This window comes from Leptidea sinapis, chromosome 36, assembly GCF_905404315.1.
Source record: "Leptidea sinapis chromosome 36, ilLepSina1.1, whole genome shotgun sequence".
Lineage (NCBI taxonomy): Eukaryota > Metazoa > Arthropoda > Insecta > Lepidoptera > Pieridae > Leptidea > Leptidea sinapis.
The window spans coordinates 4459804-4476458 of record NC_066300.1 but is presented as its reverse complement, the minus strand read 5'-3'; the positions used below and the strand labels follow the sequence as shown (position 1 = coordinate 4476458).

Sequence of the window (16655 nt, the reverse complement as noted above, 5' to 3'; positions counted from 1 at the left end):
ATTTATAATAGGTATTTTTATGTTTATATATTACAAAATAATTATATTAAGTATGTCATATTATACTTTATAGGATGTATAAAATTTAACATAATAGTCTGAAAGAAACAATAATTTTACTTAGGCAGGTTTTATATCTATCCTCGAATTTCCGCAAGATGACGATATCTAGGAACCTACGAAATAATATCTATGTTATAAAATGTTGTAAAATTTACATATTTGTCTTTTTATCAGATATGTAATTAGTTACTTGTATATAATCTTTGATATAATTATTGCCTGTCACCTACATCTTAGAATAACCACCCGATTTTTTATCGTGTGCCATTATAACGTGCCAAATTTTATATGCAATGCTATGCTAACCTATGCAAATTGTAATAAAAATTATTTTATCTCCACACGTTTTTTATTGCAAAACAAAAACCTTTCTTATGAGATAAATCTCCGGATATTTGATTGAACCCAAAATTACATGCGGCATTGCAATTGCGCTTGTCACTTCGAGACAAGATGTTGAGTCTATGAGCTTATTAATTTCACTCGTTATGGCGCGCTTCAAGTTGATACAATATAATGATGCTCGCACATTACCTACTGCTAAAAAAGAAAAAAAAGGCAGCGAGGTACCTTTGTATAATGGAGGGTTGAAGCAAGGAGTATCATTTCTATAGGGAGAAAAGTTGAAAAAGTGTCCAGCTTTTACGTAGTACATAACAGTTCAGAAACCTTCCACAGTGGCGCTGGTGTAGGTATAAGGTATGGTAAGAACTTCAATGAAGTATTTTGAATGTAGCAATTGTAAACGAATTGAAGTATGCTTAGTTAAAAAAATTAATATTATTGTCGGCTAAAGTAGTTAAATAGTGAAAAATTCAACGACTTAGGTACCTTGTACGAAATAATGTAGTAAATGTAACTTTTAAGAATTATAGGGAAACGTGCGTCTAGAGTGATTAGTATTATTTTTTATATTTGGCGCTTCTTTTAAGATTTTCCCACCCTGATGCTACTGTGGCTCCACCCTAATTTAATGCATTTTAACGGTCACTTTTTCATATACACAGATTCTACTTACCTCTACCACAGTAGACATATTATGTAAGTCGACTGCGCCCTCCGTTAAAGCCTTCCCTATATATTATTATACTCTTTGGTTAAAGCTCAGCTCGGGTTCAAAGAGTCTTTCTATCGAATCTGAACGTAGTGTTTAAATTCTCTTTGATCAAATCTGATAATGTAATGTCAAAGAGGATTGTAATAATGTTTTTACAAAAGTATACGAGATTCAATGCATTTAGTAAAGATTGATCGAGATCATATCAAGAATTCAGTTTCGGTTTTAAACCATAAATGTCTAAAATATACAGAACAATAATTGCAGTTGCCGATAGATTTGTACCTGGTCCTATCCGGCCACTATGGAACCATCCAGCTGGTAAGGAAACTGCTTAACCGTATTGATTCCTTGGTGCTATAATTATTTCATATTACCTCCAGAGAAGGTTAATGGATATTATTTGATACCACTGCATATTATAAAAGAAAGTCCTCCGCCACGTCTGTCTGTCTCTTCGCGATAAACTCAAAACAACAGCAGCGATTTTCATGTTTGCTGTTTTCACTTGAAGGTTGCCCGATAATTCGTGACTAGTTTTGATGTGTCAATGTGTGTGTTAGCTAGTGGTTTAATAGTCAAAAATCTATGGAGCCAATTACAAGAGTGGCTGGCTGTTTACGACTTGTTGTAATTGTATCTCTATGTATTAAGTTCTCGAAACTCAAAAACTGACTCTCAGGTCTCGCATTAAGGATACTAGATTCCTCATGAACATGACCTAGGTACTTTTTCTTTTTAAAAAAAGCCAGCCAAAACTGTAGCAGTAATTGTATCTACAGCCCATATAGTAAAAGTGAACCCAACTTCGTTAGATATAACTGTTTATATTAATTCTAACGTTGATATTAAATTAAAATTTAGAATATTTTCATTCTCGTGTAGATTTTTTTAGTTTTAAAAATTTGTAGCGTGAAATCGTTGTTGTGGCAACTTTAAATGGACATGTATAAAAAATATTTGGAAATTCTTAATGCACGGGCGACACACGGTCACGCCACGGTCGCCGTGCCATAAGCTCTCATTGTAGCTCATACATTTCTACTGAACATGGCTCTCCGTGTGGTCCGTATGCATGTGAAAAGGCACTAAGTCATCGGACGATTTGGTGTTTCTTCAGTTGTTCGTCTTAATTCAGCGGTTTATAACAATAACATATAGCTAATAATACATCGCGATACAATAGCGACAAAACGCGGGTAGAGTTTTAACTTTAATCAAAATTAATCTAAAACTTAAAGTAAATAATTGAACATTTTAAATTTTTAAACAAATAAACTATAATAATATATTTAGGAAACAAAATTTGAATCACTACGCAAACCGGGACGGCATGGTAAAGGATTAAAATTTTTACCAATGGATATTCAAACATATTGATATAGAAAAACGACATAAATTGCTATTCTTTAAAATGACGCCTTGGCATCGAAAGGGATTTCATTCGACGGCATTAATAGATGAAAGAAACAAGGTCGATACATATTCAACAGTGCCTAAAATTTGTCATAATCCATTCTATGACAGTCATAAAATTTTGTAATTATCGATATATATAAAAATGAATTGCTGTTCGTTAGTCCGCTAAAACTCGAGAACGGCTGGACCGATTTGGCCAATTTTGGTCTTGAATTATTTGTGGAAGTCCAGAGAAGGTTTAAAAGGCGAATAAATTGGAAAATGCTGCTAAATTAAATAAAAACAACAAATTTGTTTTTCCTTTGATGTGTCCATACATAATTTCTATGAGAGAATTTATTGACGCATGGTTTGACAGTTCTGCTGTGAAGCAATTTCATTACGACAGCAGGGTGCATATTTTACGAAGTAATTTTCTATGTTATGATATATTATTGACAAATTCATATAAAACATTATTTTATTTATTATATACAGAACAACGTCTGTCGGGTCAGCTAGTATTTAATAAAGTTTACGTGGTTGCACAAGATGGCACACCTAGGTGTCAGTGGCTACGCTAGCGCGGCTGCCAGATTATTTACAGGTTGTTACAAAATGATATTAATAGACAATTGTTTTATTTTGGTGAATAATATGTTTATATTTTTAAATATTTTTTTATGTTTAAGGTTAAGTACTTATACCAGTGTATTCATTTGATTTCGCTATTGTGATTTGTAAGAGCACGCTGTATACGTTACTTCCCGCGCGTCCACTACCTACCGCATGTGGAGTTATGTCATTCGATTCATATTTTTTTATGGAATTAGGACGACCAACGTATCACCTTATTCACGTGTTCACTGATGCCTTAACTCGCTTAACCTAATAGAGGACTTACAGCAGCATTACACGCGTTTCTGATTCATTTACTCACACAACGTAACATTAGTAATTTTTTAGGTCCCAAGACAATATTCTTCTGGGCGCCAGCATTTAAGTGGGTAAGTTTTTTTGCAATAATAGAAATTGTCTTGAAATAAAATGTTTATAGTTGTCGTTCGATGTTTTATAAATGTATTGCGTAGATCTCAACTACGCTTTATCGATTATTTACAGATGATATATACTGCCTGTAGACAGATTCCACAAAAAGAAAATAAAAAATATCTCAGTTCAAACTTTATCAGAGTAGCAAAATAGCTTCCTAAACACAAACATGGACATATCATTCACAGTCTGATAGCGGAACGGCAAAAGTGCGCTTTAAGGCGACACTAAATGCCAGCGACCTTGAGCGATATGAGTTCACGGCTGCCGGCCCGACATCTATGTAACAAAGCCAATATTTTCAAACTTCTTGCGTGGAAAACAGTTTATATGCTTACAATCCTCGCTATTCACTACTAATCTGAATAAATGAACCTACACAAAAAAGTACAAGCTGTAAGAATAACTTTTCTGAGAAAAGTACCAAAAAATGCGTCACGCCATGCCACAAAACTTGTTTAACTTCAAAGAAAGTTGGTAGTTCAAAAAGGCTCGGCAGTGTTATCTATAACGAACAGCAAGCATTAGCAACCTACAAATAAGATTTAAGGGTATGTGTAACAGGATTAAGTAGTGTTCATAGCTCGAAATGCTGTACTTTCACCACAAAACTTGTCTAAAAACACCATATTTGCGTGTTTTCTGTTTACTCTTCGCCTTAAGACAATGTAAGCACATTTTTTCCTTAGTCGTGTGGCAACTGTCACTATTCGAATTTAATCTGAACTGAATAAATATTTTAAATTGCTGATTATTGACCAGGAATATTTGATAAATATAACAGGCGAGGGTTATAATGGTGTAATTTGTGGCATGTTCCATATTTCGGGTACACATTTGGAGTATTGCTCTCATTTCATTTCTGGTTCAGAACTTCTGGTGCACCCCACTATATATTTGACTTCGAGCTGCTTGAATTATCAAGAATCCAATACGCGCCATGGTCTTGTCAGTATCACATGAGATCATAAATAAATCACTTACGTCTCGTTTGTCACCTTTCATAAAGAAATGGTTGATAAAGTTTATGATTATTCTTACGCACTCATTACAGCTGCTTTGCCATTTTGAATTTTTAGTCTGTTAATGCTGTAACGGCCGTAGTGACATTACACATATTATATAGAATTACACTGTCGAAATACCGGGGAGGTACCACTTGGAGGTTTTCCTGCAGGCGAGTATTGTTTTAAGTACAGTGAATGTCAGCCTATATTTCTTTGCTGCAAACTCTGGTTCAGGTTTGTCTAAAGGACAAGTGAAAACTATCTGAATTAATTTGTAAGTGAATCGCTGCAAGATACGTACCTCGTTCGTTTGCTGCTAGCTATAAAAACTTTAACGGTCTTTCAAATAAACTTGGTAGAAACCTGAGAATAAACTAAGAATATGCAAAATGTAGAATATATCGCTGACAACACTGTCAATACAATGATAACTCTGCAGTTTTTGGAATGTCAAACAACCTTTCAAATAAACGCGGGAAACGTGATACGTCCGAATAAACCAATCATAAGCAAAAGCCTATTTGTAAACATTTTACATATTCTTGGTTTATTTTCGAGTATAACTTTATACCAAGTTTATTTGTAAGGCCGTAAAGATGCAACTCTGGTTTCAGAGCTTGGTAATAGCTGGTTTAGGAGACATTACCCGGCCAGTCGAGACAATATCCACGTCACAAACTTTGTCCCTCGCTGTAACTGGGATGATCTGGTCAAGATATTCTCTGGTGATTGTACCGAAGAACTACAGCTTGTTTGCAGTTAATATTGTTGTTGTTTTTATAAATTGTTATCAACTTGCCAGACTTTATAGCTATCAGAAAGCTGTGTGATGAAAATCTTGGTGTTTGAATAAAAACTCACCTCAAATTCATGCTTTATTTGCGGACACATTGAGCACTTAATGAGTATAGCAATAAGTCATAGGATACAATAAATATTTAACGCCACATTATATTACCTACGTATTATATTCTTCAAAATTATACAGTAACCTAGTTACTATCTAAGAAATCCCATTAATAAATTAATATGTAAATGCATTGCATCTAATGATATTTTATATTAAAATTAGCGCAAGGATTGCGGGACTCAAAAGCGTCCCAATTAAGACACATTTTGACAGTAAGTAACGTTTGTAACACAAAGTTTGTTAGCTATAAACACAAACTTTCTTCAAATTCTTCTATTAAATAGCTTGGTATGTATGTATGCACGTAACGGAATTCTTGAGTTTTTTTATGGAAAAGGAGGACAAACGAGCGTACGAGTCACCTGGTGTTAAGTGATTGCCGCCGCCCACATTCCCTTGCAACACCAGAGGAATCACAGGGGCGTTGCCGACCTTTAAGGAAGGTGTACGCGGTTTTTTGAAGGTCCCGTGTCGTATCGTCGCGGAAACACTGCACAAGGAAGTTTATTCCACAGCTTTGAAGAACGTGGAAGGAGCGTGAAAGGAAGCTCCTTGAAAACCGCACTGTGGAGGACCGCCACACATCCAAATGGTGAGGATGAAATCCTAACTTGTGGCGTGTCGTGCGAAGGTGGAATTCGGCGGCAGGAATCAGGTGAAACAAGTCTTTGAAACACTCCCCATGATACATGAGGTAGATGACACACAAGAAGAAGCGATGTCTCTACGCAACGCCAAGTGATCCAGCCGTTCACAGAGCACTGGGTCCCTTACAATTCAAGCTGCTCTACGTTGCACGAGGTCAAATGGATCGAGCTGATACTGAAGTGCGCCAGACCAGAGATGACAGCAATACTCCATGTGTGTCCGGACCTGCGCTTTGTAGAGCGCTAGAATGTGGGCCGGCTTGAAGTATTGCCGAGCTCTATTAATGACGCCCAGCTTCGTCGAAGCCAATTTGGCTTTGCTCCCCAGATGGCCGGGGAATTGGCAATCGCTCGAGATATCAAGACTCAGAATTCCGATACTAGGCGAGGCTTTAAGGGAAGTGTTATCGAAGAGCGGTGATACGACAAATGGGGTTTTTTTGTGGTAAACGCGCAAACTTGAGTCTTCTGGGGGTTAAATTGAACAAGGTTCAATTTTCCTCATTCCGCGACCTTCTCAAGAGAGGACTCGATAGAAGACACAAGTTTCTCCCGGCACTGGTCGACGATTTCCCTAGAGAGACCTGCATGGCCCGTGTATACGGCATCGCCCGTGCTGTCGTCTGCTTAGCAATGTATGTTGGAGGTGTCCAACATATCATTGATATGCAGCAGAAACAGTGTGGGTGATAGCACAGAGCCTTGGAGTACTCCAGCGTTCACGGGCTTCGGGTTCGAGCAATAACCGTCGACAACGACCTGTATTCTGCGCCCAGTGAGGAAATTGGAGGTCCGCTTGCATAAGCTCTCGGGAAGCCCAAATGATGGAAGTTTTGAGTGGAGCACCTTGTGCCATATACGATCAAAGGACTTCGCTATATCCAGGCTAACTGCCAGGCCTTCCCCCTTGCTTTCAATAGCCGCCGCCCATCTATGTGTTAGGTATACCAGAAGATCACCTGCCGACCGACCATGGCCGCACTGCCGGTCGTTGATCAACTGGTGACCCTCTAGGTATACCAAGAGCTGGCGGTTAATTATGCTCTCCATGAATTTGGAGAGCAGGGAGGTAATAGCTATAGGCCTGTAGTTTGCTGGATCCGAACTGTCTCCTTTTTTTTGGATCGGATGGACAAGGGCTGACTTCCATGAGGACTACGCCCTTTGTATATGAGTACCGCAATAGACGCGTTAGCACTTAATTACTTGAGTGCTTAGTTTAATTGAGTGTGATTTTCACCCACTTTGAAACGTTGGATTGAATTGAAACTTCACACAATCATCAAGGATTCTTTGTATATTTCCAACCCCTTCAAAACGTCGATATATTAATTTGGAATTTTGCACACTCAACCGGACCGAAGGAAATGCAATAATAAGTCAGTCCCCTTAGATTAAGGATTGGTCTCCGCTGCGCTCCAACTAGATACCGCAGGCGTAGTCGCAAAGTGCGGCAACAAATACTACGCCCAAGTGGGCGTACTCGAGCCAGTCTCGAACAATTTTTGACGTTGACGTGCCACAATTTCTGTTAAATTTGCTAATAATTGAAACTTGAATGCTGGGTTGCGTGGTAAAACTTTGTAAAAATAATATAACAAGAATAAGGAAGACACTGGGATCACATATCAGTAACTATTTTGTGTTTTATTAATTTACTGATATATACTCAAATAAATATAATAAACCTACGTTTTATTTTTCAAAAATTCTGGGTTCGAGTTTTATCTCCTTTATTCTTGTTACTGAAATCGATGACATGTTTCGTAAGAACTGAAGGCCTACCATCAACTTTTATTTAGCGATTGTTTTCCGATGCAGTTCAGCTTAAGTAGCACCTAAATTGAATCGCTAAGATCCTACAATGAAGTGCCTATAACTGAATGGCTATTAAATCGCTTATGGAAGAATGAACGAAATAAATTTGTCTGTGGTCCGCGGTGCGAGAAAGAGATGACGCTCTACAGTTGTTGCATCAGTCTGTGCCTCTTACTCGAACCATATGCGTTGCGTTTCGAAACCTATAATGATATGTTTTTAGTGGCTTTTTACTTTCTTAATTCATTATTGCGAACAGGCTATATCCAGTGGCCTTACTGCCTCGTCTTTAGTATTTTCATTTTCAGTATTTTGTTTTACAAAAAAAGTCTAATAATGTATTCTCATCTCATCTTTCATTAATTCTGTAGTGTAGACACCCAGAAATATTGTCTCGGGTTTGACGTGAATTGTCAGATATTACATAATGTGATTGATTGTTAAAATAACTGGTGGTTTCATTTCTTGCTCCTAACACGAGACATTATAAATTCCATTTTCCTTTTTTGTATATTTTCACTATTTTTCAAATGTTATTAACAAACAATTCACTTTCCGCTAAGAAACAGTAACTTTTTTTGAATCGCTCACTTTGACACATAAGCCATACATCCAGTTTAGGTTGAAATATTACCTCATGGTACGAATGAATGAACGATCTAAACGGTTTGCGATTCAATTTCAGACTTGAATTGACGTCAACCTAAATTGGATAGCTCTAATGACGCCGTGGTATGAAATAGCAAAGCAGTTCATTTTAGGTCGTCAATTGAATCGCAATAAGAGTTCATGGTAGACCGGCAGATCTTTGTATGTCTTATAGTTGCAGACTTGCCAATACTGACCGATCCTATAATTAAAAATATATACTAAAATAGATGACGGCTATTTCAATACCCTTTCTACGTAAATATTGGGAGCTGTCACAGTCTAACATTACATTGATTTTAGTTTTATATTAAAATCGTCATGTTTTTTATGAAGAAAATACAAACCTACTAAATAAATACATCTAATAACATACAAAGATAATATAAACAAGACAAAAATCACAGCTAATAGATCAAGATACAGCTTCTGGTAGAGCGGCAGATGAAGAGCTGGTGATCGCAGATGATGAGCTCCCCGAGTCTTCACCACATGCTCCACCCAGTGCACCAGCTCTGCTCCAGGAGGTACCAGTCTGTCGTGGTATATCACCGACAACTCCTTCACTTTTTCCATGTATCTAGTAAAAATAATAATTATTACTACACTAGCTGACACGACAGACGCTGGTCTGTCAATAGAAAAAAATTATGTAATTGTTCGCAGAACGTAACTTAAGTTGATCTTAGGCAGGTAGCCTAGTAGTAGGCAGGTAGTCATTCATAGATTACAAATGATCTTCACGATATTTCATGATATCACAAGAACGTGAAATAGAGTTTTCAGAACCCATTACAGACACTAAAAAGTAATAAATAAAAACAAACTGCATTTAAAAATCGACTTCAAAAACTAAAAAGTATAAAATAACTTAATTAAGATTGAATTACCTCTTATGCAAACCATACCATTAATATTATTGATAGGTTTAAATTGGGTGCCAAGCCCTAAACAAAACCTAAACCATTTCTTTTATTAAAACTATAAGTGTATCGTTACTTGTGACTCTATTCACACTCTTATTCAGTATTAGCACTTAATAAACTTTGCTTTATTGATCTAAACTCTAAGGTAAATAATCTATAAACTTACGTTGAATTACTAATCATTTCTTGAATAGCTTTCTCCAGTTCAGATACCATAGTGTAAGACATATCAACTAGAATAGCGAAGCCCCCTTTTACTGCCTTTTTAACGTTTATAAACTGGTCAGCAAATACGGGGATACCAATAATTGGTACCCCGAAATGGATAGCTTCTGTGGTCGATAGGAGACCGCCGTGCGTGATGAAGAGAATGCATTTTGGATGAGCTGAAACAAATATTGAGACTTTTATCCCTCTTTATATGTAGACAAGTGACGGAACGAGAAGATAACCCACGTTATTTGGTATTGTTAAGTGATCCCTCAAGTCTCGGATTAAATATACAAATTTAATTAATTCTTTATTTATTTATTAATTTTATTCATAAGAAACAAAACAGTCGGTTACACAAAATAATTATAAAATATTGCTTACAATAGGACCTGGAGTTTCCTTAATTTACATTAATGCAGTCTGTATTTTACTTTACTATAAGTTCTGGTGATTTATTGTAATGTATATATAACTTTGTATATAATATTATGAATTATGAAAGCCTATAAAAGATATTAGGATACAAAAAAGAGATACATTTAGGTACTTGAAAAGCTCATTTTAGTGCGATAACTGAATAGATTTTTTTTCTGACACTAGACTCTAAGATGTATTTGATGTAATAGTGAGGGGTAATCCAAAACATTGTGCATAATTTTATAAAATACCACGTAAGTAAGTTACCAGTGGTAGGCTCCTATGCACAGGATACCGGCTAGATACTGTATACCACAACGGCGTCTATTTCTGCCGTGAAGCAGTAATTTTGAAACATTATTGTGTTTCGGTCTGAAGGGTGCCGTAGCTAGTGAAATTATTGGGCAAATGAGACTTAACATCTTACATCTAAATGTGATGAGCGCAATTGTAGTGCCGCTCAGAATTTTTTCGGGTTTTTCAAGAATTCTAAGCGGCATTGTATTGTAATGAGCAGGGCGTATTAATTACCATAAGCTGAACGTCCTGCCCGTTCTCACGACGGTCACTGAGAGTTTCAAGGTTATGGTGGGTCACTTACTCTGAATAGTTAGTGTGAGTGTGACCAGTTCAAAAATCTAGGGTTCTGATAAACTTTTTTGTATCTGTTCTACTTTCCCTAGATCTTCTTCTTAAATAAAATACTCTTTAAAGGATATAAACGCGTGTAATAGGTTTTGCATAAATGTTATTTTTTATTATTATTATTATTTTTAACCCGACGTTTCGTGAACTTTGCAGAGGTCGTTTTGAGGGGGACGTGCATGTTAAAAGTTGGTATCAATATAAATCTATATTGAAATAACACACATCAAACCTAATATGCTATTCTGTGGCGCCCATTGTAGAACATGAACATTATCAGGTCGATTTAATAAATCATCTTCATATTTCCATAGAACAGTCTCTTTCAATCCACCAAAAACTCTCAACAATCCATCTTTGATCTCCGCAGGCAGTTCTTTACTTTTCAAGTTGGAACCGAGACTGAAGTAGATCACACCATGTCGTGAGTTATCCATTATTGATTTTATGTTCTACAACAAATAAATATAATATCTCATTCTATTCTGAACAAGTACTTCAGCCAGAGCTGTCTCACTCTCCGTGTACGTGCGGCGGCCTCTACACAGTAAGCCAGCCAGCAAGGACTCAAGAGCGTGCAGTGACGCACGCACTACTTTTGGTCACCTTCATCACCGGTCCGACTGATCTTTTAATAATGGAGAAACATAAAAAAGCAAAGTATGTTAAGGGTCAATGTGATCCATATTTAATTTTTGGAACATCCTAAAGGTTTGGTGTTTCCCGGACGATACGAAATGGGTACCTTAAAAAAAAGCGCGTACACCTTCCTTAAAGGCCGGCAACGCTCTTGTGATTCCTCTGGTGTTGCAAGAGAATGTGGGCGGCGGTGATCACTTAACACCAGGTGACCCGTACGCTCGTTTGTCCTCCTATTCCATAAAAAAAAATCTAATTTAAAGATAGCTAGATAGCTACCTATTTATTTCCTATATTAATTAGGTATGACTTTATAGTGGTCTTCCAACGCATATATATTATCTGCAAATAATGTACGTTTGACAACGAAAGAATATTGTTTTAAAATTACGATTACAAACCTATTTATATCATAGAAAAAAAACTAAACAATTTTTAAAAGATGACCTTATACTAAGTAGGTACAGATTTGGGTACTGAAGACAACCCTATTCTCGTCGGAATAGGTAAGAGTCACGCCATAGAAAGAGAGGCGATTTCTAGGTAAATAAAAATGTATTAATAGAGCTGTGCGATCTGAATTACACCTTATTGTATGGCAGCAAGAGTCCCTATTTCTTTAATAGATTTTGCAGAGTGAGACTTCTGTACTTGTACTAATATAATATATTCAGCCCGAATTCAACCGAGGAGAATCACATTGATAAAATTAACTTTAAACAATTGTTACATAATTATGTAGGTATGTAGTATATAATTATTTTATGATATTATGAACAATGACGTTCTACACACATAATAATATAAGGACATATTATCATTGCCAGTCTTATAGCGAAACCGCAATGTTTTAAAATTGCTTTACTTAAGAATATATTATTTATTGTGTTATAGAACTAATTAAGAATCTAGATGCATATGGAGTTACTGAACCTACACTAATAGGTACAATGAAGTTGGTAAGTATTCTATCACCAGCCTGATATTGGCAAAATTGTCTTCTTTGACCCTTAAATTATTGCTTTTCTTACCTCTGGCAGATCTTTAACACGACCATCAATGTGAAATCCGCCGATATGCTTATAATTCTGTGGAAGCCTCATCGGATTTTCCATGGTCACGTGTGAATTCCCCAGAATCAGGGAAGCGTTATACCTTATATCATTAATTGATGGTGCAATCCTGTTTCTTTTGCTAATAAATGGAACAAGAAGATCTTTGTAGTACTGCTCTTCCTTGGCATAATAATATCTGAAAATAAAATTGTTAAATTGAAGTGAAAAAAACTTGGTGTAGGAAAAGGATTTATGCGTTGCGTTACACCGAGAACTTAATGCGAGGCGATTAGATCGTTGATCACTGATGAAGAAGTCTATGAAGAAGAATGCTTCTTGCTTTAATCTCAAGATATATTTGCAGTACAGATCCGAATCGGATGGTTCTGCCCGGCGGTAAAAGTTTAATAGATAAAGCCCTTTCAATTCCACTATATTACACAGCATCACAGTGAGCCCGGGTTTTGCCACAGCATGTGAAGCCTGACAGACCGACCACGATTATGTTGGACGTTCTTGTCGCACGTGATCCACTTTTCATCACCGGTCATCTTCATTTTGCCAGGTGGAAACAAAGGAAAAGTAGCACGAAGCAACACAATACTAATTTGTTACTTTTTTTATTACAACAGCCAAAGAGATTTTAATCGACATTTAGGTTTATTATCGTTAAATAGTAAAATCTATATGTGTAATGAAATCCCCTGTTAAGAGTAGTAAAATAGGGGGGTAAGGTACGTACGTATGTATAGAAAAGTTGTAACTATAGTTATTTCAACTTGAAATTTGAAATGTATGTTTTTTGAAATGAAATTGCAAGTGCAAGAAAAACGGATGCTATGAAATCCCCCGGAAAACGGAGTGAATTGGGAGTTCGATGGTTGTATGAAAGTCCTATGTTTTTGAAGTTAAAGACGTAAAAATCGTAATTTAGGTTACTCGCTATAAATAATGAAAATCTTTACCTATACGTTATTTTGGTAAAACTCCCCTTAAGGGTGGTTAAATAGGGGATGAAATTTTGTATGGGAAAGTTTTAATAATTGTTAAATTGAAGTTTGGTAGGTCTTTTTAGGGAGTAGGTATCAGCTAAGAAAGATTTTACGAAAACCCTCTTAGGGGGGTGAAATTGGGTTTTAAATGTTTGATGAAAGCCTTATGAAGTTCGGCCGTAGTGGTCTTTTTTGTATAGGTAGCTATATAATTAAAATACCTTTGACACAGACTCCATTCGATTATAAAATTATTAAATAGAAAAAATGTTATACGAAAGACGGCTCAGTCTGCTTTCAAATTACCTTTTAACCTGAACACGGCACAAGTGCTTCGAGAAGCCATAATTATTATGTGAGATGAGTGTGCTATGGACCATAAAAAGGCATTGAAGCTCTAAGTAGGACTCTCCAAGATATAAAGAATTGTAACCGACTAATGGGCGGAGTCACTGTACTGGCTGGTGACTTCAGACAGATGTTGCCTGTTGATTCACGAGGGGCACGTGCAGATGCAGTGAAGGCTTTCCTTAAGTCATCAGTTCTATGGCCTAAAGTTAATATCCTTAAAAGTAAATATGAGTGTCTATCTTCAACATGATTCAAAGGCGGAGGAGTTTTCCAATTTGTTGCTAGACATTGGTGATGGAAACATTTTGAAACACAAAACAATATCATGTTTTTCCATTCATTTCCTACGCATGCGCTATACAAATGCAACTGCCGTAAAGCTCTGACCTTGCACTTTTAGATTTTTACCTGTTCCGGTATCTTTAGTATTATTTGGGTAGTGTCAGGTCATCAGGAGAAGACTGCTAAAACTACTTTACACATTTTTTACACGTGACACGTGACAATGTGCACTATCTACACGATGGCAAAAAGTCATCGAACAAAATGGAACATATTAAATGGAAATAAACTTTGAAATAAAAATGTCTTGAGTTTTCACATAAAATGCAAAGAAAATTTTTACCCACCCTAACCTTTATATATATTATAGATGTGAGTCGCTACAATTTACGTAAACTACATTATAATTAATCAAATTGATTGCTCATTGCGCGCTACTCTAAAATATTTTAAAGCAACTTGGCTTCGTCTGAAGACTTATAAAGGCTTGAGGTAGGTATATAATATAGAATTAGATCTTACAATTTTTGTAGAAGCAGAGCATATCCCTGATAGCACAGCTCTACGAGGCGCTCATAAAACTTAAATGGTATTACGTTCCTCGAGATGGCGTCAGCGTTGTACGCTGGGTTCGGTGCCTCGTCTATCAGCTTGAGGATCATCCAGTGAGGGTGCACCGACGACAACCAGACCATCGGGCAGCCGTATATTGCAGATATACTAAAATATAAAAAAAATACATGCATTATCATTGCATAGTAGTTGCTTTAATTTTTGGTCCAGTGCATTCCAGTGTGATCTTGAAGCTTTTGACGTTAGGCAAATGTTGCTTATGCTTTGAGACGTCGCTTCATTATGTGTCTTCTACAGCATTATTACGGTGACTGTTCCGAAAAGCTATTCGACCTGATCCCTGCCACTGAATTAGAGCATCGCTCTTGTTCGGTCTTTGCATTATGTATTGTTTGACAAAGTGCCAGTTAATATATACTGTGAATATCGGATACTCTAAAGTCTCTCATCTATCGCTGTTGTGCTAACCCTAAATTGAAGCCAGTAGGAAGTCGGTGAAATTAACGTCAGTGGCGCTAGGTGCGACCATTGGCGTGTCGTATCTGGGGGCGCTGGAAATTAACCTACACACTTTTGAAAACGCAGCGGCCGTGCTATGCGAACCGTTCTCAGTCATCCCTCGATTGTTGAAAACCACGTTGGTTAATAATTACTTATAATAAATAATTAATACAGTAAATTTTTAGTAAAGAACAGCTCCAAACATCATAATATTTGATTAATTCATCATCTGGAAGATTGGCATTCGCACAGTGTGCGAATTTAAAGAAGCTTTCTTACATGTCTTGTGACTTCATTCACATTATTACGAAGTGTACGATATCAGTAAAGATTACACTTTTTAAGGCATATTGCCAATCTTTCTACACCTGCAGCCTGTGGGTTGACTGCACGCAGAGGTTATACAGTGATCTACGAGTGCAATATAATAATGCACTCAGGGCACTGCTGAGGCTGCCGTGGCGTTGCAGTGCATCAGGGATGTTCGTGGAGGCGTCCATTGATTCGCAGCCATAATACGAAAAAGATGCGTATCTCTGCTCGCTCGAGTCCGCGGCAGCACCAACACTATCCTGAGTGTTTTTGCAGATCGGTGGGAGTCCCCTCTTTTACAAAGGTGTATGTGGCTTCACACCAATATAAAATAATTTTGATTTAGGTACTAACATTATTGCCTCAGTAAGACATTACTAACAGAGATATGGATCTACTCCGAAATAAATGTTTTATTATTATAAGTCCCTGTCTACATACAAAGAACGACATCAAACGCTAGGTGGCTACAGATGTCCCTTTTCTTTAAGTCGTCTTGCTGCACTCTCTTTTTCATATTTGTTTTCCACGCTTAATTATATGTTCAAATTAAAATACTTCTGATGTGTAACATCTTTCCTCGTGTTGCGGGATATTTTGCGGAGTGATTTCATGTAAAGGGACGGAATTATGTTACACGAATCCAGGGAAGATTATCTATTTCATTCTTGATTTCAGTGCTCTTTTTGATTTGACCAATGAGCGCGCGCGGTGGCGAAGATATAGACGGAGATTGTTGTGAAATGGGTGCCAACCCATTTTGCGTGACATTGGTACCACGACGTACTTTTGGTCGACTGTACGCCTTGCGAAAGTGGTAGGTAGGGATATACAGAAGGCGAACGCCGTGCACATAATATGGTATAATTATTATTCGAATAAATATTCAAGTGGGTTAGTTCCAGAAAAGCGCGTACACCTTCCTTAAAGGCCGGCAACTCTCCTGTGATTCCTCTGGTGTTGCAAGTGGGCGACGATGATCACTTAGCACCACGTGACCTGTAAGCTCGTTTGTCCTCCTTTTCCATAAAAAAATAAATAAAAGTGCGGATCTTTTTCATACTTTGAGGTTAATTCCTGACAACTAGGGTCGTTTGTTTAAAAATGATGAAAATTCGTGTAAATGTGTATTTTTTCGATCACTGTTT

General features: G+C 36.9%; 2 protein-coding genes across 5 annotated transcripts in view; one reads left to right on the top strand and one right to left on the bottom strand.

Annotated features, from left to right (window-relative positions):
* Nucleotides 1–1253: 1253 nt before the first annotated feature.
* On the top strand, nucleotides 1254–5408 carry LOC126975542 (mitochondrial pyruvate carrier 2-like). Its single transcript, XM_050823471.1, has 3 exons — nucleotides 1254–1441; nucleotides 3485–3525; nucleotides 5193–5408. The coding sequence occupies exons 1-3, from the start codon at nucleotides 1357–1359 to the stop codon at nucleotides 5406–5408; spliced, it is 342 nt and encodes a 113-aa protein (XP_050679428.1). The 5' UTR covers nucleotides 1254–1356.
* Nucleotides 5409–5440: 32 nt separating this feature from the next.
* Nucleotides 5441–16655, bottom strand: part of LOC126975612 (UDP-glucosyltransferase 2-like) — a 29018-nt gene continuing 17803 nt past the window's right edge. For 3 of the 4 annotated variants that reach the window (XM_050823587.1, XM_050823585.1, XM_050823584.1), the window contains 5 exons: nucleotides 14644–14841; nucleotides 12473–12692; nucleotides 11035–11254; nucleotides 9694–9913; nucleotides 5441–9181 (listed from right to left, as the gene is read on the bottom strand). In XM_050823587.1, the coding sequence (XP_050679544.1) occupies nucleotides 8890–9181; nucleotides 9694–9913; nucleotides 11035–11254; nucleotides 12473–12692; nucleotides 14644–14841 (1150 nt within the window). In that variant the 3' untranslated portion in view covers nucleotides 5441–8889. The remainder of the gene's footprint in view (nucleotides 9182–9693; nucleotides 9914–11034; nucleotides 11255–12472; nucleotides 12693–14643; nucleotides 14842–16655) is intronic. The other variant, XM_050823588.1, reaches the window with a different exon arrangement.